Raw genomic sequence first — 27,641 nt, 5'->3', positions numbered from 1 at the left:
ATTTTTACATCATTAGCTACAGAGTGAATAACATCAGACATTAGAATTAAAGACAAATGTGTGGTTGCCATGGCATCAGAAAGCCTATAAATACCTCCAATGTTTTCAAACACTTTCCCGACAAAGACAATGTTGGCTCATTGTATCAAGTACTGTGTTTACTCGAATTTAAGTCGCACCCCCAAATACGGACACCAAAACAAAGATCCTGAGTGCAAGTCACATTGAATTCTTAATAAAAAACACAGCAATTAAGTTACATTTACTTTAATTTCTAGGTGCCGTCAGAACACTATTACTGTACATTAAAGCATCGGAGTACGTCACCTAACTTATATATATATATATATATATATATATATATATATATATATATATATATATATATAATGCAAATGGGAAAAGAAAATATGTACAGTACACTACTTTCAGTATTGAGCGACAGTCATTTCAGTTTGTGGTAGCTGGGAAAGGGTAAATTACCTTGAACTTTATCTTAGTCTTATTTATCTCGTTTTGTTTAATTTGGCTAACGAGTGTCACGTTCACAAGCAAAATTTGTGCAAGACAGAAATGTTTAAGTTCATTTTAGGTTTGTGTTAGGACTCTGGAGTACACTAGTGGGGTTCCTGTAGTTAAACCAGGCACAGACCATAATAACAGTGAGTAGGAATCTGAGAGCGATGAAGATCTGCCATTAAGCAGTACATACCTTAGTGTTCCTGTTTCTTGTGCTCCTCAGACAGAGAATGAAAGTAAAGTGTGTCTATATATATATATATATATATATATATATATATATATATATATATATATATATATATATATATATATATATATACACATACACACACACATACACACACAGTGCTTTGCAAAAGTATTCTGACCCCTGACCAATTCTCTCATATTACTGAATTACAAATGGTACATTGAAATTTTCATTCTGTTTGATTTTTATTTTAAAATGCTGAAACTCAAAATCAATTATTGTAAGGTGACATTGGTTTTATGTTGAAATATTTACGAAAAATAAACTGAAATATCTTGTTTGCGTAAGTATTCAACCCCCACACATTAATATTTGGTATAGCCACCTTTCGCTGCAATAACAGCTTTAAGTCTTTTGGTGTAAGTATGTACCAGCTTTGCACACAGTGTCGGAGTGATTTTGGCCCATTCTTCTTGGCAGATTTGTTCCAGGTTGTTCAGGTTGGTTGGACGACGCTTCTGGACCGCAATTTTCAAATAGTGCCACAGATTCTCAATAGGATTGAGATCAGGATTTTGACTGGGCCACTGTAGGACATTCACCTTTTTGTTCTTGAGCCACTCCAATGTTGCTTTGGCCTTGTGCTTGGAATCATTGTCCTGCTGAAAGGTGAATTTCCTCCCAAGCTTCAGTTTTAGCAGACTGAAGCAGATTCTCTTGCAGTATTTTCCTGTATTTTGCTCCATCCATTCTTCCTTCAGTTGTAACAAGATGCCCAGTCCCTGCTGATGAGAAGCATCCCCACAGCATGATGCTGCCATCACCATACTTCACTGTAGGGATGGTGTGTCTTGAGGCATGGGCAGTGTTAGGTTTGCGCCACACATAGCGCTTTGAGTTTTGGCCAAAAAGCTCTATCTTGGTCTCATCTGACCACAAAACCTTTTCCCACATCACAGCTGGGTCACTCTCATGCTTTCTGGCAAACTCCAGACGTGCTTTCAGATGGTACTTTGAGTAACGGCTTCTTTTTTGCCACCCTCCCATACAGGGCAGTGTTATGCAGAGCTCTTGATATGGTTGACTGGTGCACCATTACTCCACTCCCAGCTACTGAACTCTGTAGCTCCTTCAAAGTGATTGTTGGCCTCTCTGTGGCTTCTCTCACAAGTCTCCTCCTCCTTCTTGTTTGAGCGATGAGTTTTGAGGGACGGCCTTTTCTTGGCAGTGCCTGGGTGGTGTGATGGTCTTCATTTTCCTTCAGATTCACAGCCTTACCAATGATCCTTCAACAGCGGTTTTTTTTTCCAGAAATTTTGACAGCAACTTTAATGGTTCACAGGTGGAGGCCAATGGTAAGGTAATTGTGTCCTCGTTAGTGCAATTTCTTTCATCGGTGCGAACTGGGAGCTTCCACAGCACAGGGGTTGAATACTTATGCAAGCAAGATATTTCAGTTTTTTATTTTTCTTAAATATTTCCCAACATAAAACCAATGTCACCTTACAATAATTGATTCTGAGTTTCAGTGTTTAAAAATAAAATATCAAATGGAACGAGATTTCAATGTACCATTTGTAATTCTGTAATATGCGAGAATTGGTCAGGGGTCTGAATACTTTTGCAAGGCACTGTGTGTGTATATACAGCTCTGGAAAAAATTCAGTTTCTCTGGTTTTACTATTTATAGGTATGTGTTTGGGTAAAATGAACATTTTTGTTTTATTCTATAAACTACTGACAACATTTCTCCCAAATTCCAAATAAAAATATTGTTATTTAGAGCATTTATTTGCAGAAAATGACAACTGGTCAAAATAACGATGCAGTGTTGTCAGACCTCAATAATGCAAAGAAAATAAGTTCAGATTCATTTTTAAACAACACAATACTAATGTTTTAACTTGGAAAGAGTTCAGAAATCAGTATTTGGTGGAATAACCCTGATTTTCAAGCACAGCTTTCATGCGTCTTGGCATGCTCTCCACCAGTCTTTCACATTGATGTTGGGTGACTTTATGCCACTCCTGGCGCAAAAATTCAAGCAGCTCGGCTTTGTTTGATGGCTTGTGACCATCCATCTTCCTCTTGATCACATTCCAGAGGTTTTCAATGGGGTTCAGGTCTGGAGATTGGGCTGGCCATGACAGGGTCTTGATCTGGTGGTCCTCCATCCACACCTTGATTGACCTGGCTGTGTGGCATGGATCATTGTCCTGCTGGAAAAACCAATCCTCAGAGTTGGGGAACATTGTCAGAACAGAAGGAAGCAAGTTTTCTTCCAGGACAACCTTGTACTTGGTTTGATTCATGCCAAAGCTGCCCGATTCCAGCCTTGCTGAAGCACCCCCAGATCATCACCGATCCTCCACCACATTTCACAGTGGGTGCGAGACACTGTGGCTTGTAGGCCTCTCCAGGTCTCCGTCTAACCATTAGACGACCAGGTGTTGGGCAAAGCTGAAAATTGGATCAGACACATGAATCAACCCAACATATATTCATAAATATAGTTATATATATATAATTATATATATATATATATATATATATATATATATATATATATATATATATATATATATATATATATATATATATATATATATATATATATATATATATATAATATAATTGATTTATTTTGAAGCTGGACCAGCATTGATCATTTCAACAAGTACTATACTGGTAATATTATAGTATTACATAGCCTTTCGATTGAGTCTACATCTTCTGACCCATATAGATGCTGCAGTTTCTCTTTTCTTCAACAGACAATTACTTTTATTTTAAAAACTGCATTAAAAAATGATAATGAAGTTTGCTGTTCAGCCATTAATACACCGGTACTCTACAGAGAGAAATGTCTGTAGTGGGCAATGTTGTGTGCAGTTGGTCTTGTTCAAGCGCACCAGGATAACTGACATGCGCAAATGTAAATTGGTACCCAAACTAAAAACTTGAATCCCAGTTGCTCCCCCAAAATTTGAACTTTTATATTGGCCTCAAAAGTGTGACTTAAACTTGAGTAAACATGGTATATAAAATTAGGGATGTCACTCGGTTTTACATTTTTGATCAGTTAATCTATGGCATTTGGTTGATTTAATCTATCTGCATTTAATAAAGCTAGCGCTCTTATAGCGGCGGTTCTGCATCGTAATACTTCTAAATCAATAGAATCTATTAAAAAAAAAAAAAAAAAAAAAAAAAAAAAAGCCCAATGGGAGTTTGGTCTTTTTAAAAGCATTTTTTTTTTTTTTTTTTCTTAGTAAATGTAATAAATTTTCACAGAACAACCGTTCGTTCGGGCCACTGTCAGTCACATACCTGAAAACACAAGACAGCAGAGCTGTGTTTCCCACTACAGCTCAGACAGAGGAGCTTACATACCTCAATGGAAATGTATAATTTCTAGAAATTTCTCAAAGAATTTTAGGAAAAATCTTTGTAGCAAAAGTTTTTCTTTTCTAGATGAGGAAAAAGTTACAAGAAATAATTATTTATTTCAGCAATTTTATTGCAAAACTCCAGTGCCAGAATCGCAGCGCTGACTCATCACAGACCAATAGTGGGTTTGCAGTGTTTGTGTGTAGATTGAATTGTATTCTGTGTTTGTGTGTGTAGATTGAATTGTATTCTGTGTTTGTGTGTGTAGATTGAATTGGATTCTGTGTTTGTGTGTGTAGATTGAATTGTATTCTGTGTTTGTGTGTGTAGATTGAATTGGATTCTGTGTTTGTGTGTGTAGATTGAATTGGGTTCTGTGTTTATGTGTTAATTTGAATTGGGTTTGCGGTGTTTGTGTGTAGATTGAATTGGGTTTGCTGTGTTTTTGTGTAGATTGAATTGGGTTTGCTGTGTTTTTGTGTAGATTGAATTGGGTTTGCTGTGTTTTTGTGTCATTTTGAATTGGGTTTGCGGTGTTTGTGTAGTTTGAATTGGGTTTGCAGTGTTTGTGTAGATTGAATTGAGTTTGCTGTGTTTTTGTGTCATTTTGAATTGGGTTTGCGGTGCTTGTGTAGATTGAATTGGGTTTGCAGTGTTTGTGTAGATTGAATTGTGATGGCAGTGTTTGTGTAGTTTGAATTGGGTTTGCAGTGTTTTTGTGTAGTTTGAATTGGGTTTGCGGTGTTTGTGTGTAGTTTGAATTGGGTTTGCAGTGTTTGTGTAGATTGAATTGGGTTTGCTGTGTTTTTGTGTCATTTTGAATTTTTGAATGCTTGAATTAGGTCGCCACGTAGTCTTCTTTGTTCAAGACTGAACAGATTCAATTCTTTTAGCCTGTCTGCATATGACATGCCTTTTAAGCCCGGAATAATTCTGGTCGCTCTTCTTTGCACTCTTTCTAGAGCAGCAATATCTATTTTTATAGCGAGGTGACCAGAAATGAACACAATATTCTAGATGAGGTCTTACTAGTGCATTGTACAGTTTTAACATTACTTCCCTTGATTTAAATTCAACACTTTTCACAATGTATCCGAGCATCTTGTTAGCCTTTTTTTTATAGCTTCCCCACTTTGCCTAGATGAAGACATTTCTGAGTCAACAAAAACTCCTAGGTCTTTTTCATAGATTCCTTCTCCAATTTCAATATCTCCCATATGATATTTATAATGTACATTTTTATTTCCTGCGTGCAGTACCTTACACTTTTCTCTATTAAATGTCATTTGCCATGTATCTGCCCAGTTCTGAATCTTGTCTAGATCATTTTGAATGACCTTTGCTGCTGCAACAGTGTTTGCCACTCCTCCTACTTTTGTGTCGTCTGCAAATTTAACAAGTTTGCTTACTATACCAGAATCTAAATCATTAATGTAGATTAGGAATAGCAGAGGACCTAATACTGATCCCTGTGGTACACCACTGGTTACCACACTCCATTCTGAGGTTTTTTCCTCTAATCAGTACTTTCTGTTTTCTACATGTTAACCACTCCCTAATCCATGTACATGTGTTTCCTTGAATCCCAACTGCGTTCAGTTTGAGAATTAATCTTTTGTGCGGGACTTTGTCAAAAGCTTTCTGGAAATCTAAATAAACCATGTCATATGCTTTGCAATTATCCATTATCGATGTTGCATCCTCAAAAAAATCAAGCAAGTTAGTTAGACACGATCTCCCTTTCCTAAAACCATGTTGACTGTCTCCCAGTACCCTGTTACCATATAGGTAATTTTCCATTTTGGATCTTATTATAGTTTCCATAAGTTTGCATATAATAGAAGTCAGGCTTACTGGTCTGTAGTTACCTGGTTCAGTTTTGTTTCCCTTTTTGTGGATCGGTATTACGTTTGCAATTTTCCAGTCTGTCGGTACCACCCCTGTGTCAAGAGACTGCTGCATGATCTTGGTTAGCGGTTTGTAAATTACTTCTTTCATTTCTTTGAGTACTACTGGGAGGATCTCATCCGGCCCAGGGGATTTGTTTATTTTAAGAGCTCCTAGTCCCTTTAACACTTCTGCCTCAGTTATGCTAAAGTTATTTAAAACTGGATAGGAACTGGATGACATGTGGGGCATGTTGTCAGTATCTTCCTTTGTAAAAACTTGTGAAAAGTAATCATTTAACATATTTGCTATTTTTTTTTCTTCCTCTACGATTTTGCCATTTGTATCTCTTAAACATTTAATCTCCTCTTTGAATGTTCTCTTGCTGTTGTAATATTGGAAAAACATTTTGGAATTGGTTTTAGCTTCTTTAGCAATGTTCATTTCTATTTCTCTCTTGGCCTTTCTAACTTCCTTTTTGACTTGCATTTGCAGTTCTGTGTACTCTTTCTGTGTACTTTCTTTTTGGTCCTTTTTTAATGCTCTGTACAGTGCCTTTTTTTTCGCTGAATATTTTTTGTAATTGATCTATTAAACCATTTTGGCAATTTAGTTTTACATTTAGATTTGTCTACTTTAGGGATGTAATTGTTTTGCGCCTCTAGTACTACATTTTTGAAGAACAACCATCCTTCTTCTGTGGGTGTTTTCTCTATTTTACTCCAATCTACTTCTGTTAGTCTCTGTTTCATGCCTTCATAGTTTGCTTTTCTAAAATTGTAAACCTTAGCTTTAGTCTTTACTTTTGAGGATTTAAAAAACACTTCAAATGAGACCATGTTGTGGTCTGAGTTTGCCAGTGGTTCTCTGACCTCTGTTTTAGTTATTCTATCTTCGTTATTTGAAAAGACTAAATCAAGGCATGCCTCCCCTCTAGTGGGTGCCTTCACAAATTGTGTTAGGAAGCAGTCATTTGTCATTTCCACCATTTCTATTTCATCCTTCGCGCTACCCACCGGGTTTTCCCATTTTATTTGGGGGAAGTTGAAATCCCCCATTAGTATGGCTTCTCCTTTGCTACACACATTTCTAATGTCATTGTATAACAGATTATTGTGCTCACCGTCTGAATCTGGCGGTCTATAGCATGCTCCTATTATTATGCCTTTTGAATTTTTGTCTGTTATTCTGACCCATATTGATTCGGTTTTATTTTCTTTGTCCAGGTTTAACACCTGGGCTTCAAGACTGTTTCTTATGTATAGCGCTACCCCTCCTCCTCTTCTGTCCTGCCTGTCTTTCCTATACAGTGTATACCCACAAATATTATATTCGTCCCCATCACTCTCAGATAACCACGTTTCTGTAACACCTATCACATCATAGTTACTTGTTAGTGCAGTAGCTTCAAGTTCTAGAATTTTGTTTCTGATACTTCTAGCATTTAGATAAATACATTTAATGGTTGTCTTACCTGAGTTGTTGTTCTTGTTTTGATGCGGTCTCCCTTCTGTTTTTTTGTTGATTTCTCCCCCCTTCCTTTCTAGTTTAAATGCTTCCGAACCTGCTCGAGGATCTTTTCTCCAAGTAGACTAGTTCCCTTGTTATTTAAATGCAGTCCATCCCGTCTATACAGATAGTCCTCGTTGTAGAAAGTGGTCCAATGATCAAGATAGGTGAAGCCTTCCCGTGTGCACCACGTCTTCAACCATTCGTTTTGATTTATTATTTCCAGCTGTCCATATGGTCCTTTGCAAGGTGCGGGTAGTATACCAGAAAATACCACAGTTTTGGTTTTCTCTTTTAATTTCCTTCCTAGCTCTCTGAATTTGTTTTGCAGGGATTTTGGTCTGTCTCTTCCAATGTTGTTTGTACCGATGTGGACGACTACTACCGGGTCGTCTCCTGTTCGTTCTAGGAGCCTGTCCACGTTCTCAGTGATGTGCTTGACCGAGGCTCCCGGAAGGCAGCACACTGTTGTAGTAAGGGGGTCCAAACTGCGAACTGAACTTGCTGTGTTTCTCAATATGGAGTCCCCAACAATCATGACCTCCCTTCTTTTTACTGTCTTGTCACCACTGTCAATAGGGTCCTGGATGTTGTTCCTTTCATTCTCTTGTTGTTGGTTCTGCTCATCAAAATTCTGAAGTGACTCAAATCTGTTGGTTGTTTTGATTTCTGGTGGTTGTGTTTGACGAAGTTTCTTTTTTTCCCTGCTTCTGCCTACCTGAACCCAGCTGTTCTGACCTTCTATCTCCCTGGTGGCTTTCAGTCTGTTAGGGGTGATGCAGACTTCCATGAATTGTGGGTGTGCCAGTTCCTCAAGATCCTGTTGCTGTCTCACTTCTTCCAGCTCCATTTCTAGCATGCTTACTAGTTTATGCAAATCCTGGATCGCGCGGCACTTTACGCACACTTGGTTTAGCTCCGCTGGGTTTTCTCGGATTTCCCACATCAAGCAGGTGTCACAGATTACTGGCTTGAAGACCATGTTGAGGTTTTTTTTTTTTTGAAGTTTAGTTTCTTCTGCAGCCGTCAACCTGCTTTCAAACTGCTTCGAAACTGCTCTGTACTTTTCCACGCCTGTACTTCTCCCACTCGCTGTCGCTTCCACTCGCTGTCGCTGGGAAGACTGCCTCGTTTAACTGCGTTGTTCTGCTGTGCTGTCGGCTCCTCCCCTCGCCCGTGTCTCAAAACGGCGCTGAATTTGAATCAGCTGCTCCGAGTTTCAGCTTGTTTGTTATCAGAAAAACACACGCGGCTGTGTTTCCCCAATGTCCTCTGTTTTCTGATTAAAGCAATTCAAGATGCAATTTCTCCTTTCTGCTTCGAAACTGCTCTGTACTTTTCCACGCCTGTACTTCTCCCACTCGCTGTCGCTTCCACTCGCTGTCGCTGGGAAGACTGCCTCGTTTAACTGCGTTGTTCTGCTGTGCTGTCGACTCCTCCCCTTGCCCGTGTCTCAGAATGGCGCTGAATTTGAATCAGTTGCTCTGAGTTTCAGCTTGTTTGTTATCAGAAAAACACACGCTTCTGTGTTTCCCCAATGTCTTCTGTTTTCTGATTAAAGCAATTCAAGATGCAATTTCTCCTTTCTGCTTCTAAACTGCTCTGTACTTTTCCACGCCTGTACTTCTCCCACTCGCTGTCGCTTCCACTCGCTGTCGCTGGGAAGACTGCCTCGTTTAACTGCGTTGTTCTGCTGTGCTGTCGGCTCCTCCCCTCGCCCGTGTCTCAAAACGGCGCTGAATTTGAATCAGCTGCTCCGAGTTTCAGCTTGTTTGTTATCAGAAAAACACACGCGGCTGTGTTTCCCCAATGTCCTCTGTTTTCTGATTAAAGCAATTCAAGATGCAATTTCTCCTTTCTGCTTCGAAACTGCTCTGTACTTTTCCACGCTGTACTTCTCCCACTCGCTGTCGCTTCCACTCGCTGTCGCTGGGAAGACTGCCTCGTTTAACTGCGTTGTTCTGCTGTGCTGTCGGCTCCTCCCCTCGCCCGTGTCTCAAAACGGCGCTGAATTTGAATCAGCTGCTCCGAGTTTCAGCTTGTTTGTTATCAGAAAAACACACGCGGCTGTGTTTCCCCAATGTCCTCTGTTTTCTGATTAAAGCAATTCAAGATGCAATTTCTCCTTTCTGCTTCGAAACTGCTCTGTACTTTTCCACGCCTGTACTTCTCCCACTCGCTGTCGCTTCCACTCGCTGTCGCTGTCACTGTTGCAAGTTTGCAGTGTTTGTAGATTGAATTGGGTTCTGTGTGTGTGTGTTGATTGAATTGGGTTTGCAGTGTTTTTGTGTCATTTTGAATTGGGTTTGCGGTGTTTGTGTGTAGTTTGAATTGGGTTTGCAGTGTTTGTGTATTTTGAATTGGGTTTGCAGTGTTTGTGTAGATTGAATTTTTTGTCATTTTGAATTGGGTTTGCAGTGTTTGTGTAGATTGAATTGGGTTTGCTGTGTGTGTGATTTGATTGAATTGGGTTTGCTGTGTTTTTGTGTAGTTTGAATTGGGTTTGTTTGTGTAGATTTTGTGTAGATTGAATTGGGTTTGCTGTGTTTTTGTGTAGTTTGAATTGGGTTTGTTTTTGTGTGTTTGTGTGCAGTTTTTGTGTAGATTGAATTGGGTTTGCAGTGTTTGTGTAGATTGAATTGTGATGTTTGCAGTGTTTTTGTGTAGATTGAATTGGGTTTGCAGTGTTTTTGTGTAGTTTGAATTGGGTTTGCGGTGTTTGTGTGTAGTTTGAATTGGGTTTGCAGTGTTTGTGTAGATTGAATTGGGTTTGCAGTGTTTTGTGTAGATTGAATTGGGTTTGCAGTGTTTTTGTGTAGTTTGAATTGGGTTTGCAGTGTTTTTGTGTAGTTTGAATTGGGTTTGCGGTGTTTGTGTGTAGTTTGAATTGGGTTTGCAGTGTTTGTGTAGATTGAATTGGGTTTGCAGTGTTTTTGTGTATTTTGAATTGGGTTTGCGGTTGTGTTTGTGTAGTTTGAATTGGGTTTGCAGTGTTTGTGTAGACGAATTGGGTTTGCTGTGTTTTTGTCATTTTGAATTGGGTTTGCAGTGTTTGTAGATTGAATTGGGTTGCTGTGTGTGTTTGATTGAATTGGGTTTGCAGTGTTTGTGTGTTTGAATTGGGTTTGCGGTGTTTGTGTGTAGTTTGAATTGGGTTTGCGGTGTTTGTGTGTAGTTTGAATTGGGTTTGCAGTGTTTTTGTGTAGATTGAATTGGGTTTGCTGTGTTTTTGTGTCATTTTGAATTGGGTTTGCGGTGTTTGTGTAGATTGAATTGGGTTTGCAGTGTTTGTGTAGATTGAGTTGGGTTCTGTGTGTGATTGAATTGGGTTCTGTGTGTGTGATTGAATTGGGTTTGCAGTGTTTATGTAGATTGAATTGTGATGGCAGTGTTTGTGTAGACCGAATTGGGTTTGCAGTGTTTTTGTGTAGTTTGAATTGGGTTTGCTGTGTTTTTGTGTCATTTTGAATTGGGTTTGCGGTGTTTGTGTTGATTGAATTGTGATGGCAGTGTCATTTTTTGTGTAGATTGAATTGGGTTTGCAGTGTTTGTGTAGATTGAATTGGGTTTGCAGTGTTTTTGTGTGTTTGAATTGGGTTTGCAGTGTTTGTGTAGATTGAATTGGGTTTGCTGTGTTTTTGTGTCATTTTGAATTGGGTTTGCAGTGTTTTTGTGTAGATTGAATTGGGTTTGCAGTGTTTTTGTGTAGATTGAATTGGGTTTGCAGTGTTTGTGTAGATTGAATTGGGTTTGCAGTGTTTGTGTAGATTGAATTGGGTTTGCAGTGTTTGTGTAGATTGAATTGGGTTTGCAGTGTTTTTGTGTAGTTTGAATTGGGTTTGCAGTGTTTTTGTGTAGTTTGAATTGGGTTTGCAGTGTTTTTGTGTAGTTTGAATTGGGTTTGTTTTTGTGTCATTTGAATGGGGTTTGCGGTGTTTGTGAGATTGACTTGGTTTGCATGTTTGTGGTTAATTGATTGGTTCGGTTGTTGATTTGAATTGGTTTCTGTGTGTGGATTGACTTGGGTGTGCAGTGGGTTTATGTACGATTGGAATTGTGCTGGCAGTGTTTGTGTAACGAATTGGGGTTTGCAGTGTGTTTGTGTGTAGGTGTGAATTGGGATTTGCTGTGTTTTGTGTCATTTTGAATTGGGTTTGCGGTGTTTGTGTTGATTGAATTGTGATGGCAGTGTTTGTGTAGATTGAATTGGGTTGCGTGTTATTGGTTTGCAAGTGTTTTGTGTAATGAACTTTTGAATGGTGTTCGCAGTGTTTGAGATTGAATTGGGTTTTTGCGGGGGTGTTTTGTGGTGTTAAGAATTGAACTTAATTGTTTTGAGTTGAAATTGTTGATGGTGCAGTGTTTCTGTTTGTGTAGACCGATTGGGTTTGCCTGAATTGGGTTGGGCAGTGTTTTTTGTGTGTAGTTTGAAATTGGGTTGAAGTGTTTTGTGGTAGATTGAATTGTGTTTGCAGGTGTTTTTTGTGTGGTTTGAATTTGGTTTTTGTCAGTTGCAGTGTTTGTAGATTAAAGTGGGTTTGCAGTGTGTGTAGATTGAATTGGGATGGCAATGTTTGTGTGTAGATTGAATTGGGTTTGCGGTGTTTGTGTGTAGATTGAGTTGGGTTCTGTGTGTAGATTGAATTGGGTTTGCAGTGTTTGTGTGTAGACTGAATTGGGTTTGCAGTATTTGTGTAGTTTGAATTGGGTTTGCGGTGTTTGTGTGTAGATTAAATTGGGTTCTGTGTGTAGATTGAGTTGGGTTCTGTGTGTAGATTTGGGTTTGCAGTGTTTGTGTGTAGATTGAATTGGGTTTGCAGTGTTTGTGTGTAGTTTGAAGTGGGTTCTGTGTGTGTTTGATTGAATTGGGTTCTGTGTGTGTTTGATTGAATTGGGTTTGCGGTGTTTATGTGTAGATTGAATTAGGTTCTGTGTGTAGATTGAATTGGGTTTGCTGTGTTTGTGTGTAGATTAAATTGGGTTTGTGTGTAGATTGAATTAGGTTCTGTGTTTGTTGAATTGGGTTTGCAGTGTTTGTGTGTAGATTGAATTGGGTTCTGTTGTGTAGATTGAACTGGGTTATGTGTTTGTGTAGATTGAATTGCTTTAAGCAGCCTCTCTTGGACTTGTTGGCAGAGAAGAAAGCAGGTGCAGATAGATTTACAAATAAGCAGATTATGCCAGACAGATGCCTGAAGCTGGTAGGGTATTTATAGGGAATAAGTAGTTTTCCCATGCAGGATGGTTGCTTACACGGTTGTGTTTTAGATATTTGTTTACTTAGCGTCGGTGTATAGTAGAGGGTGTACTTGCTGTATTTGACATTCAGTTGCAATATAAGTATATTCTTTTATTTCAGTCTTTTTCTTTTAAATAAACAACAATGTACCTGCTGTATATAACTGGCCCTGATGTTCATACCTTGTAGTTCCCACTGGGTATGTACTGGAGACTTTTGCATGTACCCCCACCCCTTGCAGGAAGATATAGTTGAGTCCAATTACAAACAAACTTCCTAAGATTTGTTTTAGCAAGTTGAGTGTATCATGTTCCCTGTTTTATATAGGTGCTGAATATACTTTTTGACACTTATGAATTTAAATGAAAATTGGCCCGGACATACCAATATATTGAGTATCAGAATCAAGTAGAATAAGAAGGCTTGGTTTTGTTAATCCAGGGGTATTCGTAAGTATCTGTATCAGCATGCCATACTTTCATTTTTGTATTTTCATCTTTCTCGAGAGATGAAAGTTGTGTGTGTGTGTATATATATGTGTATATATATATATATATATATAGTATATATATAGTTTCTTGTTCTTTTGCAGTAGGATTCTGGGAAGGAGAAGCATGAGGTCTTGCTCATGGCAGCAGCAAACAGGGACTCGTTAGAGCCTGTGCATAAGTTTACATACTGAAAACTGAGAGGCGGACCAAGACAGTGCGCAGTCAACGAGAGGAACAGAACAAAAACATATGCCTAGTACTCCCTACATTTATTGATATGAGACACAAATCAGGCCGGAATACATTCTAGCCAGTGCTTCACCTCATAGAAGTGACAGTGTTTGTTAGTGCTCTTACCCTGTAGGTGAGGGGAAGGGCCTGCACAGATCCAGTAGCTCCTTCAACACGAAAGCTGGCCTGAGGCTAGGCATGTACTTTTAGCATTTCCCTTTTTTTTTCTTTAAGAATAAAACCTTTCAGTTTGTTTAAACAGCGAGGAAGTTTCGGTGCTGCAGGCATAGCTTATACTCCCTCCTCTGTGTCAGAACAAAGCTCCCAGATCTCGGCGACACCTGCACCAAAAAACAGGGAGAAAACACCTTGCTTTATTTACCCCTGATCAGTACGCTGAGAGCTGCTTTAGCAGGGCTAGATGGGTGACTTCTGCTTTTACAACTGCATTGAGTCCATTCAGAAAAACAGTGGTTTGCAAAATAGATGTGGCTTTCATTTTTTTTATACACAACAATGATATAAAACCGAACCAGTCTTGTATGTGTACTTCGATGTTACACCTCTTATGACACAGAGCCAGAATTGGTTAACCTCTTACGCCCATTGTGTCCCGCGGGCAGGACATGGTAGTGCAATTACACATTATATTTCAAAAATCATCTGTAATATTACAAAAGCAAAACAGCTGTGGTCTTACACGTATCTGTTGATGGTGAAATCTCGGTGATCATGTTGTAGGGGAGGTCACAAGCTTTCCATTCATACCTTGATTTTGTTTGTAGCCTAATCCATTGAAGAGTAATCGTTGTGCATACGTAAATTTATAAAACTTTTACATAAGTTTTATAAAAAAATGTATAAAATCGAACGAAATGGCGAGCAGTGTTCCAAAGCATCCCAAAAGAAGTCGATTCAGTCTTTTTGAAGTTTTGGAGGAGATGGATAATAGTGAAAGTGACAGCGAAAATTACTTTCTGGGTTGGAGAGCGCTGATTCAGCCATTTGAAGATGGAGTGGAGCCTCTTCAGGATTTGTAAGTATAATGGATCCACACTACTACTACGACTATTATTATTATTCGTAATTTTCAATATGCATTTTTACTGTAAATGGTATTAGAAAATGCAACCATTTGACTGTCAAGGGGCACATAAAAATAAAAATGTTTTAAATAAATTTTATTGCTTAGTAAAGAGCAACACCATGTCTCATCTGTGCTGTGCTGCTGTATACGGTCCCTGATCTTTACGATGCAATACAAGTTGCAAGAAGTAATTGTTGCTTCCTTTCTCATTGATGTTCATTGATTTAGATTATTGCATGGGAGTGTTTAGCAAACTGTTTTATATTTCACCTAGAGACAGTGTAGGTTTCTTAGCCTTTCAAGATAAGCTGTCTGCCTCCTCCAACAATCACTCACTCAGTTTCTTTGTTTACCACATGTCAATCAAAGATGAAAGGAACTGAGGTATTTTCAGTCTGGCAGCCTGATTTAGAGCAGCAAAGGTGTCTGCAATTTCATTATTATTATTGTAGACATTTAGCAGATGCCTTTATCCAATAATCAACATATGTTCACGTGTCAGCAGTGCTTGAATGAGTGTAACCACTTTATTTTGAAAAAAAAAATCTCATTATTTTGCTTCTTGACATTTACATACTTTCAAGCAAGTGAGTAACAAAAATACAGTCAGGTACTGAAAATTCAGAGCTACAAAAAAAAATCTCAGTAGCAACATTCTCCTGCACAAACACACAGTTATGTGAGAGCAATGTGCCTGACAGTTGTGGCATATGAACTGAGAGTATTTGTCATGCATACTCATCATGGATATATTTCGGGCACCCCAAAGCTCTCCAAAAAGGCCACCTTTTGAATGAAATATTGGACAAATAAGGAAAAAACAGGATTACAAAATCTAATTCATGTGGCAATGTATAGCATGTGAGGTGCCAAAAGGTAACCTCCCTTTTAGATCTTGCTCAAGAAACTAGTGTATGATTGGTCATAAAGATTTACACAATATTCATTTTTGGAGAGGTTTGGGGACCCTTGGGTTTAGCTGTGTAAAAACTCATGTAGAATTTGATCCCTTTATTCAATCAGTTTCAAATTTTTATCCAGTGTAGTAGACATGTTGGGGAAGCACTGGAAAAGAACAAAAATCTGGCTCTTTTCATGTGTTACAAGGTGAAAAAATGACTGTAGAATATAAACAAATGAAAAGCATTTCTTTTTTTTCTGGTTATCTCCTTTCAGTATGGTACTGAGTATGACTTATATCAAATCTGATTTTTTTTAGTCCTAATGGCAAGGGGGTTACCTTGAATTCAAGCCCAGAATCATGCTTGTGCTGTGTATACTTTGGAAGATAATGTGATTTGTTTAAGGTCATAGCCGTCCAGACGGAAATTGCCTGTGGGAGGCTGGGGGTTTAACAGGTTAAAGCTGAGAGGCAGTGGGGCCCAGTGGATATTGCAGAGAAACAAGGGGACAGTTGTCTCGCCCAAAAGCCCACGCTCATGACCCTGGTTGCTCATTGCTTCAACTGTGTGCCCCTTGCAGATGCTGGCCTGGTGGTTCCCAGTATCTCCTATGAGCTACATAAGAAGCTGCTGTGTGTGGCGGAGCGGCACGGGCTCACGCTGGAGCGGAGGCTGGAGATGGCGGGTGTGTGCGCCAGTCAGATGGCTCTGACCCTGCTGGGGGGCCCCAACCGGTAAGCACTGCACAAACCACAGTGACGGAAAGTCATCAGAAGCGGCGTGCAGTAGCAGTGGTCCATCTGTTTTCCTCTGAACTGTTGCTTTCTCCTGCCAAAATTACTTCAGGTGCAACTCGTGCAGCACACATTCTTCATTTGGATCTGTCCCTTTATGCACACCCAATTCTCAACGTTTTGTATTGCATAGATTCCGATGTTCGGATCCCTCAAAACCCTCAGTCAGTGCTTTGTGCTCAGAAAATGAATGGCAGCTATTTAACAGATAACTCAAACTCAGTGTGTTGCCTATGTTCCTCTCTGCTATGGATCTAGGTATTGAATCGCTGAGAGTACTGAGCTAGCAAGTATGAGCCCACTGTTGTACAGAGCAATAAAGCACTCTGCATCAGCACTGGTGTGTGGCTGTTTATTACTAGCTGTGGAACAGTTCTTCTTTGTAAAAGATACCCAGGCATTTATTCATTCAGCCCAAGCCAACAATCTTCCAACAATACTGCACCTTGTCACACAAAGCCTCAATTCAAACCATTCTGCACACTTTAATATTTTTGTTGGGTGGAAATGTAGGGAATAGTGAACCCCCCAATCTGATTAAACCAGTGGTTCCCAAACTTTATTTGCTGCGCCCCCCCCTCAGATATATTATTTTTTTGCGTGCCCCCTTCCCCCCCATAGTAACAATACATTATTAAAATAAGTATGATTTTTCTAAAATAACGTATTGTGATGTTGCGTGTAAAATGAAAGCAGGCGCCACTTTGATGCTCGAATTCAGCATTTATTAGCGCAGGAAAAATAAACAATTAAGGACCACACCAAAGCAAAATGAAATAACAAAATCTGTGTGCTGAATTCCAGTCTATCTCTCGCTCTAACTGAGACTGCCTGTCTCATTCACTCGCTTTCCCACTGCGCTCATGCATGCACTCCTGTTGATCTCTTCAAATTAAACCGCGCCCTCCATCCACGTTCACCAATCCCTGGCATGGCATTCAGACAGTGTTTTATATATATTTTAAAGGTGGATACACTTTATTACAATCGCTATTCGTAATTGTATTAACAGCAGTAAAATAGTCTCTTATTCTCATTCTTCATTCCACATTTAAATGAGAAAGGATGTGGAGGATTTAAAAGCCCATTTAATTGTTTCACAGCCAAACCCTGTAAATTAAAGTGATTGTACTATTGTTATTAGTAGTGTTGTTATTACAGTATACCTTATATTTATATCAGTCTGTTTTACTAGTAGTAACACCCTTGGTGTGTAATCTACAACCATTGAAACACTTTTAAACATCCAAGTCCTTAATTTCGCATTTGATAAAAGCGGAATAAAGAACGAGGAAACCAGGGTGCAAAATTAATAACTGATTAGTGTATTACTATCAATACAATTACGAATAGTAATTAATATTTGTCTAGCATATTTTTTTCTTTTTTTTATAACGTTAAAATATTTATTTTATAAAATGTTGCACCCTTGTTGTCCGTTTTCTGCACGGAGCAAAACCATAAATTAAACAAATTTTTGCCAAGACCCACCCACCCTATTTATAAACTGTAGGTCTATCTAAATGTTTAAAAAAAAATTTGTGAACAAAACATAAAATGCGCCACTGCACTTTGTAGAACAATTGCCATGATTTGCCCCACAACTTTCAAATCAAGGAGAGCCGGGCTGGACCATACAATCGCTGAGTTACGATAGGTCTGAAACAACAACTAGAACAGAACAACACTGCTATAAACGAGGCAGTCTTCCCAGCGACAGCGAGTGGAAGCGACAGCGTGGAAGAAGTACAGGCGTGGAAAAGCAGTTTGAAAGCAGGTTGACAGCTGCAGAAGAAACTAAACTTCCCAAAAAAAAATAATAGCATGGTCTTCAAGCCAGTAATCTGTGACACCTGCATGATGTGGGAAATCCGAGAAAACCCAGCAGAGCTAAACCAAGTGTGCGTAAAGTGCCGCACGATCCAGGACTTGTTCAGTTAGTAGGTGTGCTAGAAATGGAGCTGGAAGAAATGAGACAGCAACAGGATCTTGAGGAACTGGCACACCCACAATTCATGGAATTCTGCACCACCTCTAACAGACAAAGCCACCAGGGAGATAGAAGATGTAAAAACAGTTGGTTTCAGGTAGGCAGAAGGAGGGAAAAGAAGAAACCTTTGTTAAAAACAACCACCAGAAATCAAAACATCCAACACATTTGAGCCACTTCAGAATTTTGATGAGCAAAACCAACATCAAGAGAATGAAAGGAACATCCAGGACCCTATTAACAGTGGTGGCCAGACAGCAGAAAGAAGATGGGTCATGATTGTTCGAGACTCCATATTGAGAAACACAGCGCGCAGTTTGGACTCCATTACTACAACAATGTGCTGTCTTCCAGGAGCCTCTGTCATGCACATCACTGAAAACGTGGACAGGCTCCAAGAACGAACAGGAGATGACCCGGTAGTAGTCGTCCACATCGGTACAAACAAAATTGGAAGAGACAGACCAAAATCTCTGCAAAACAAATTTGGAGAGCAAGGAAGGAAATTAAAAGACAAGACCAAAACCTGTGGTATTTTCTGGGATACTGCCGACACCTTGCAAAGGACCATATAGACAGCTGAAAATAATTAATCAAAACGCATGGCTGAAGACGTGGTGCACACGGGAAGGATTCACCTATCTTGATCATTGGACCACATTCTACAACAAGGACTATCTGTATAGGCAGGGCGGACTGCACTTTAAACCAATCTACTTGGAGAAAAGATCCTCAAGCAGTTTCAGAAGCATTTAAACTAGAAAGGAAGGGGGGAGAAATCAACAAAAAAACAGAAGGGAGACCACATCAAAACAAGGACAACAACTGAGGTAATACAGCCGATAAATGTATTTATCTAAGTGCTAGAAGTATCAGAAACAAAATTTTAGAACTTGAAGCTACTGCACTAACAAGTAACTATGATATGATAGGTGTTACAGAAACTTGGTTGTCTGAGTGATGGGGACCAATATAATATTTGTGGGTATACACTGTATAGGAAAGACAGGCAGGACAGAAGAGGAGGAGGGGTAGCGCTATACATAAGAAACAGTCTTGAAGCCCAGGTGTTAAATCTGGGCATAATAGGAGCATGCTGTAGACCTCCACATTAAGAACATAAGAAAGTTTACAAACGAGAGGAGGCCATTCGGCCCATCTTGCTCGTTTGGTTGTTAGTAGCTTATTGATCCCAAAATCTCATCAAGCAGCTTCTTGAAGGATCCCAGGGTGTCAGCTTCAACAACATTACTGGGGAGTTGATTCCAGACCCTCACAATTCTCTGTGTAAAAAAGTGTCTCCTATTTTCTGTTCTGAATGCCCCTTTTTCTAAACTCCATTTGTGACCCCTGGTCCTTGTTTCTTTTTTCAGGCTGAAAAAGTCCCTTGGGTCGACACTGTCAATACCTTTTAGAATTTTGAATACTTGAATTAGGTCGCCACGTAGTCTTCTTTGTTCAAGACTGAACAGATTCAATTCTTTTAGCCTGTCTGCATATGACATGCCTTTTAAGCCCGGAATAATTCTGGTCGCTCTTCTTTGCACTCTTTCTAGAGCAGCAATATCTTTTTTATAGCGAGGTGACCAGAACTGAACACAATATTCAAGATGAGGTCTTACTAGTGCATTGTACAGTTTTAACATTACTTCCCTTGATTTAAATTCAACACTTTTCACAATGTATCCGAGCATCTTGTTAGCCTTTTTTATAGCTTCCCCACATTGTCTAGATGAAGACATTTCTGAGTCAACAAAAACTCCTAGGTCTTTTTCATAGATTCCTTCTCCAATTTCAATATCTCCCATATGATATTTGTAATGTACATTTTTATTTCCTGCGTGCAGTACCTTACACTTTTCTCTATTAAATGTCATTTGCCATGTGTCTGCCCAGTTCTGAATCTTGTCTAGATCATTTTGAATGACCTTTGCTGCTGCAACAGTGTTTGCCACTCCTCCTATTTTTGTGTCGTCTGCAAATTTAACAAGTTTGCTTACTATACCAGAATCTAAATCATTAATGTAGATTAGGAATAGCAGAGGACCTAATACTGATCCCTGTGGTACACCGCTGGTTACCACACTCCATTCTGAGGTTTCTCCTCTAATCAGTACTTTCTGTTTTCTACATGTTAACCACTCCCTAATCCATGTACATGTGTTTCCTTGAATCCCAACTGTGTTCAGTTTGAGAATTAATCTTTTGTGCGGGACTTTGTCAAAAGCTTTCTGGAAATCTAAATAAACCATGTCATATGCTTTGCAATTATCCATTATCGATGTTGCATCCTCAAAAAAATCAAGCAAGTTAGTTAGGCACAATCTCCCTTTCCTAAAACCATGTTGACTGTCTCCCAGTACCCTGTTACCATATAGGTAATTTTCCATTTTGGCTCTTATTATAGTTTCCATAAGTTTGCATATAATAGAAGTCAGGCTTACTGGTCTGTAGTTACCTGGTTCAGTTTTGTTTCCCTTTTTGTGGATCGGTATTACGTTTGCAATTTTCCAGTCTGTCGGTACCACCCCTGTGTCAAGAGACTGCTGCATGATCTTGGTTAGCGGTTTGTAAATTACTTCTTTCATTTCTTTGAGTACTACTGGGAGGATCTCATCCGGCCCAGGGGATTTGTTTATTTTAAGAGCTCCTAGTCCCTTTAACACTTCTGCCTCAGTTATGCTAAAGTTATTTAAAACTGGACAGGAACTGGATGACATGTGGGGCATGTTGTCAGTATCTTCCTTTGTAAAAACTTGTGAAAAGTAATCATTTAATATATTTGCTATTTTTTTTTCTTCATCTACGATTTTGCCATTTGTATCTCTTAAACATTTAATCTCCTCTTTGAATGTTCTCTTGCTGTTATAATATTGGAAAAACATTTTGGAATTGGTTTTAGCTCCCTTAGCAATGTTCATTTCTATTTCTCTCTTGGCCTTTCTAACTTCCTTTTTGACTTGCGTTTGCAGTTCTGTGTACTCTTTCTGCGTACTTTCTTTTTGGTCCTTTTTTAATGCTCTGTAAAGTGTCCTTTTTTCGCTGAATATTTTTTTTAATTGATCTATTAAACCATTTTGGCAATTTAGTTTTACATTTAGATTTGTCTACTTTAGGGATATAATTGTTTTGCGCCTCTAGTACTACATTTTTGAAGAACAACCATCCTTCTTCTGTGGGTGTTTTCTCTATTTTACTCCAATCTACTTCTGTTAGTCTCTGTTTCATACCTTCATAGTTTGCTTTTCTAAAATTGTAAACCTTAGCTTTAGTCATTTCTTTTGGGGATTTAAAAAACACTTCAAATGAGACCATGTTGTGGTCTGAGTTTGCCAGTGGTTTTCTGACCTCTGTTTTAGTTATTCTATCTTCGTTATTTGAAAAGACTAAATCAAGGCATGCCTCCCCTCTAGTGGGTGCCTTCACAAATTGTGTTAGGAAGCAGTCATTTGTCATTTCCACCATTTCTATTTCATCCTTCGCGCTACCCACCGGGTTTTCCCATTTTATTTGGGGGAAGTTGAAATCCTCCATTAGTATGGCTTCTCCTTTGCTACACATATTTCTAATGTCATTGTATAACAGATTATTGTGCTCACCGTCTGAATCTGGCGGTCTATAGCATGCTCCTATGCCTTTTGAATTTTTGTCCGTTATTCAGACAGCAAGCAAAATAATCTGTTATACAATGACATTAGAAATGTGTGTAGCAAAGGAGAAGCCATACTAATGGGGGATTTCAACTTCCCCCATATAAAATGGGAAGACCCGGTGGGTAGCACGATGGACGAAATTGAAATGGTGAAAACGATAAATGACTGCTTCCTAACACAATTTGTCAAGGCACCGACTAGAGGGGAGGCATGCCTTGATTTAGTGTTTCAAATAATGAAGACAGAATAACTAAAACAGAGGTCGGAGAACCACTGGCAAACGCAGACCACAACATGGTCTCATTTGGAGTGCTTTTTAAAACACAAAAAATAATGACTAAAGCTAAGGTTTACAATTTTAGAAATGTAAACTTATAAGAGATGAAACAGAGACTAACGGAAGTAGATTGGAGTAAAATAGTGAAAGGTTGGCTGCTGTTCAAAAATGTAGTACTAGAGGCGCAAAACAATTACATCCCTAAAGTAGACAAATCTAAAACTAAATTGCCAAAATGGTTTAATAGATAAATTTAAAAAAAATATATATTCAGTGAAAAAAAGCCTTTAGAGCATTTAAAAAGGACCAAAAACAAAGTACACAGAAAGAGTACACGGAAATGCAAACACAAGTCAAAAAGGAAGTTAGAAAAGCCAAGAGAAAAATAGAAATGAACATTGCTAAGGGGGCTAAAACCAATTCCAAAATGTTTTTCCAGTATTACAACAGCAAGAGAACATTCAAAGAGGAGGTAAGAGATACAAATGGAAAAATCGCAAATATATTAAATGATTACTTTTCACAAGTTTTTACAAAGGAGGATACGGACAACATGCCCCACATGTCATCCAGTTCCTATTCAGCTTTAAATAACTTCAGCATAACCGAGGCAGAAGCGTTAAAGGGACTAGGAGCTCTTAAAATAAACAAATCCCCTGGACCTGATGAGATCCTCCCAATAGTACTCAAAGAAATGAAAGAAGTTATTTACAAGCCGCTAACCAAGATCATGCAACAGTCTCTTGACAAAGGGATGGTGCCGACAGACTGGAAAATTGCAAAAGGAAACAAAACCAAACCAGGTAACTACAGACCAAAAAGCCTGACTTCTATTATATGCAAATTTATGGAAACTATAATAAGATCCAAAATGGAAAATGACCTATATGGTAACAGTATCCTAGGAGACAGTCAACATGGTTTTAGGAAAGGGAGATCATGTCTAACTAATCTGCTTGATTTTATTTTGAGGATGCAACATCGATAATGGCTGATTACAAAGCATATGACATGGTTTATTTAGAAATATAAATGTTCATTATAAATATCATATGGAAGATACTTAAATTTAGGGAGGAATCTAATCAGAACTGTCTTCATCTAGACAATGTGGGGAAGCTATAAAAAAGGCCAACAAGATGCTCAGATACATTGTGAAAAGTGTTGAATTTAAATCAAGGGAAGTAATGTTCAAACTGTACAATGCATTAGTAAGACCTCATCTTGAATATTGTGTTCAGTTCTGGTTACCTCGGTACAAAAAGGATATTGCTGCTCTGGAAAGAATGCAAAGAGCAGCGTCCAGAATTATTCTGGGTTTAAAAGGCATGTCATATGCAGACAGGCTAAAATAATTGAATCTGTTCAGTCTTGAACAAAGAAGACTACGCGGCGACCTAATTCAAGCATTCAAAATTCTAAAAGGTATTGACAATGTCGACCCAAGGGACTTTTTTGACCTTAAAGAAACAAGGACCAGGGGTCACAAATGGAAATTAGACAAAGGGGCGTTCAGAACAGAAAATAGGATGCACTTTTTTACACAGAATTGTGAGGGTCTGGAGCCAACTCCCCAGTAATGTTGTTGAAGCTGACACCCTGTGATTCTTCAAGAAGTTGCTTGATGAGATTCTGGGATCAATGACCTACTAACAACCAAATGAGCAAGATGGGTTGAATGGCCTCCTCTCGTTTGTAAACTTTATGTTCTTCTTAACACATACTGTGCGGACAGGGATTGGTCAGATTTCACAGGGGGGTGGTCAGATTAAACATGATCCCTGCCTGGGTAGTTGATCAGTCAGTCATCCTGGAGGTGGGCCCACCGAGTCTGCCACTTACCACAGAGCTTTTACAGTCGTCGGGAAGTCAAAGTATTTCAGTCAGGTATTAGCGCCCCCTTAATAACCTCATCGCGCCCCACAGTTTGAAAACCACTGGTTTAAACAGAGGTGGGCATTTACCTAAGAAACAGAACTGATGGCAACAAGAGGCTGAAGCTGCTGTTGAACTTCCATGAGACCAAGTTAACCATCGACTACATCTACAAGCAAACTTTCTTCAGACAACAGTCTGGGTCTCTTTCTCCAATACTGTAGATATTTATTGTATGCATTTATTTTGTATGGCTCACCGTTCAGTCTCCATAAGCGCTGTGCTGTACCAACCCTGATTTTAGGCTTCATTGCTGTCCGTCCCTGGTTGATCACATATTAATCTGAGCACCTTTTAATTAAACAACACCTGGGAAGTGAACAACAGAGTTAATTGGATTACATTTAAACAATCATGTCCTTGTGGACAAATGCTGCGCTCCAGTGGAGGAGGGAATGATAGAGTCTCTGCACATTTCTCTCTGCTCCTGGGAGCACTGTGCTTTTTTGTCAGTTTTTATTTAAATACTGAGGTAAAGCAGCCATTTCTATCCACACAGTTCTCCAATTTTCTAATACACACTTACAAAGTTTGTTGAATTGCCACTTTCCAGTGTTGATGAAGAAGGCTCCTTGGATCTCTTATGCCACTTTACTAGCCTCTTTTCAAATGTGACACTTGCTGTAGTGATAACACTATGTAACACAATTTTTGTTCCTGGGTAGTAAGTGTTATTTCCTAATTGCTTATGCCTCAAAAGTATAGAAAATAGCTATTATTCTCCACAAACTTTGCTTTTGTGACCAGGACAGTGATATTTCAAAATATCACTATTTCCAATGGGAAAATGGGAAAATGTGTGTCTTTTCGTTCACATAGTCAGAACAAAACAACATATGAATCCAAATTAACATGTATTTATACTAAAGTAATACAAAAATGACTACAAAAGATTTAGAAGAGAGTAGTTTTTCGAGATTTACGATTATACTGTATTTTACTATTGAGGCATAAGCAATTAGGAAATAACACTGACTACCCAGGAACAAAAAAAAAAAAAAAATTGTTACACGGTGTAACCAAAGCATTCAAGCCATGTTTTTAACTTTCCTTTGCAACACATTGGTGCTTGAGGAATCTGCTGAGCCATACAGTGCTGTGACTGCATGAAATAAACAAAGCAAGAGCACAACTAAAAGTTCCCTTTCAAGTATGAAATGTAGCCTTTACCTTATGGGTGCTTAACTTCTCAGATGCCTTGTTTAATTTGGACAGCCGTTTATTCACAATATTTGTACTTCTCCCAAGGCGTTCCAGTAAAGCAGCGTTGATTGTATCGTGATGCCGTTTTGGTTAGAGCTTTAGTATCACCATTATGAAGTCTGTTGGTTCATTCTAACAAGCAGGCTTCTCTGTCTCATCTGAGTGGTTTTGCTAGTAGCTTACCCCAAAAGGATCACGATTTCACTGTACTGACCAATGGCCTAGCCGGACCACGACAGGGCCAAGGGTAGAGCAGTGACATGACCATGGCTTGAAATGGCTTGTCTGGACCATGGTATGGAAAGACCACATCAGACCAACCTGGAGTCGTCCTAGTTTCTACCCGGTCCAGCATGGCCCACTATATACCAGTGCCCACGTCCCTGGTCTGGAACCAAACCGGTCTTATTTGAATCTTGACCCGCCTGCTTTCTGTCTATAAGCAGATTGAGACAGCATCTGTATACTGTACACTGCACTGCTTGATTGTAGCATCATGCCTGGGTTTTATGCCAAGGAGGCACTGACGCATGAGAAATGTCTTTCCCGCAGCTCTACAGAGCCCTCTGCATCTGTTATTCCTGCACACCACTCTTCTTGAGTTACGATGGCTCAAACTGCACTGATGCGGCATTTTGGTCTGTGGAGGTGGTTCAGAGACTCCATTGAACTGTCAACTCCTGTGTGAAATGCTAGGCCGGCACTGAAGCACTACAGTGGGCGTTGATTGAAAGTCAGCATCCTACATGACTGAAACGGACATGCTGGGTATTTTTGTCATTGGTGTTACACTCTCTTATTCCACACCCCATAGCTCTGTGCCAAGGGAGACCGGATGACTCACCCGGGAAAGTAGCCCACACAGGAAACCATCTCCATCTTCCTCCACAAGGAACACGAGTCACCGTTCCAAGTGGTCTGTGGACTCGGAGCTGATGGAAAACATCTGGGCAGCTGTTTCCCACCAAGGAATGATGCTCGCAGAATTACAGGGGCTGACGTTAGACAGGGGCTGATGTTCCCATCTGAGGACGTGGAGTCAGATAGCACGTCCCCTGCAGTTGACAAGATGAAAAGTTGGAGGCAGTCCGACCAATTTTTTGTCTGCTATGGGGCTCAGCAGCGGCTGGCTGAGTGGATAGCAGACACAGTCAAGACTGTATGAGCTGACCAACTTAACTCTCCAGAAAAGCTCACTCCGTCAGGGGCATGGATACTTCATGGGCTTTATTCCATGGTGCATCTGTCTCAGACATTTGGAGTGTAGTGGTGTAGGCTACTCCCATACCTTTATTAGGTTCTACAGACTTAATGTTGTGGATCTTCAAAACCCTGGTTTTGGAACTGGAGTGTTAAGGGTGGCTTCTTAGTCGACCCTTACAGCCCTTACAGTACAGGCATAGAGGTGAGTTTCTCCCTCAGTTTTTTAGCCCTAGCTACTTGTTAATGGGGTTCCGTATGGCAACGCACAAGACAGCCTCGGCTTAGCCTTGAGGCATTCCAGTCGTTCTGCAATATTGCCCTTGAGACTGCTTTGGTACGCTTATTAATGGTTACATTTTGTGGTTGATAGGGAACATTAGGTTATTATGAGAACCATGGTTTCCTGAAATAGAAATGTAACCATTAACCTTCAAGGTCTCTGTGTCCATGATTGCAGCAGGCTTGAAGGAAAGATAGCGTTGAGGTCTGTGATTGCAGTGCTTTTATGTCCTCGGGGACGAGCCATGACCGCGTCTCAGGCTCGTTGAGCAGTTTTGATATCTTATTCAGGTTTCGAAGGTAATGGTTAAATTTCTATTTCAGGAAACCAGGGTTATGATGATAACCTAACAATATTCAACACAGCCATAATAATGTTGCTAATAAGCATTTTAAAGGCGTGTATCACTCTCATTAAATTGATGTGGCAGCTGATGTGTTAACCTATATTAATTTGATTATTCTTTTTTTAAGGCTCACCCCTAAGAATGTGCACCAGCGCCCTACGGTGGCCTTGCTGTGCGGCCCCCATGTGCGGGGTGCTCAGGGCATCAGCTGCGGACGCCACCTCGCCAACCACGAGGTCCATGTCATCCTCTTCCTGCCCAACTTCGTCAAGATGCTGGAGTCCATCACCAATGAGCTGACGCTTTTCAGCAAGACTGGTGGCAAGCAGGTCTCCAGTGTGAAAGGTACTAGGACAGCATCGGGCATTAGGGGAAAGGATCTTCAGGGGGCTGGGTGGAGATTATAGGCTTAGTTACACATGGTCTCTGAGGAGGACAGTTTGGGAGATTGATCAGACCTACTTTCTTTAAAGAGGACATAATAAAGGGCATGTGTAATATTTGAGTCTGGA

At 39.6% G+C, this 27,641-nt stretch overlaps 1 protein-coding gene across 2 annotated transcripts in view; it reads left to right on the top strand.

Annotated features, from left to right (window-relative positions):
- Window positions 1-27,641, top strand: part of LOC121298970 (enhancer of mRNA-decapping protein 3-like) — an 87,686-nt gene that overhangs the window by 49,006 nt on the left and 11,039 nt on the right. For both annotated transcript variants that reach the window (XM_041226376.1, XM_041226375.1), the window contains exons 5-6: window positions 16,029-16,182; window positions 27,257-27,474. In XM_041226376.1, the coding sequence (XP_041082310.1) occupies window positions 16,029-16,182; window positions 27,257-27,474 (372 nt within the window). The remainder of the gene's footprint in view (window positions 1-16,028; window positions 16,183-27,256; window positions 27,475-27,641) is intronic.

The sequence above is a fragment of the Polyodon spathula genome, chromosome 24, assembly GCF_017654505.1.
Source record: "Polyodon spathula isolate WHYD16114869_AA chromosome 24, ASM1765450v1, whole genome shotgun sequence".
Taxonomy (NCBI): Eukaryota; Metazoa; Chordata; class Actinopteri; order Acipenseriformes; family Polyodontidae; genus Polyodon; species Polyodon spathula.
This window is presented reverse-complemented; position numbering and strand designations above follow the sequence as displayed.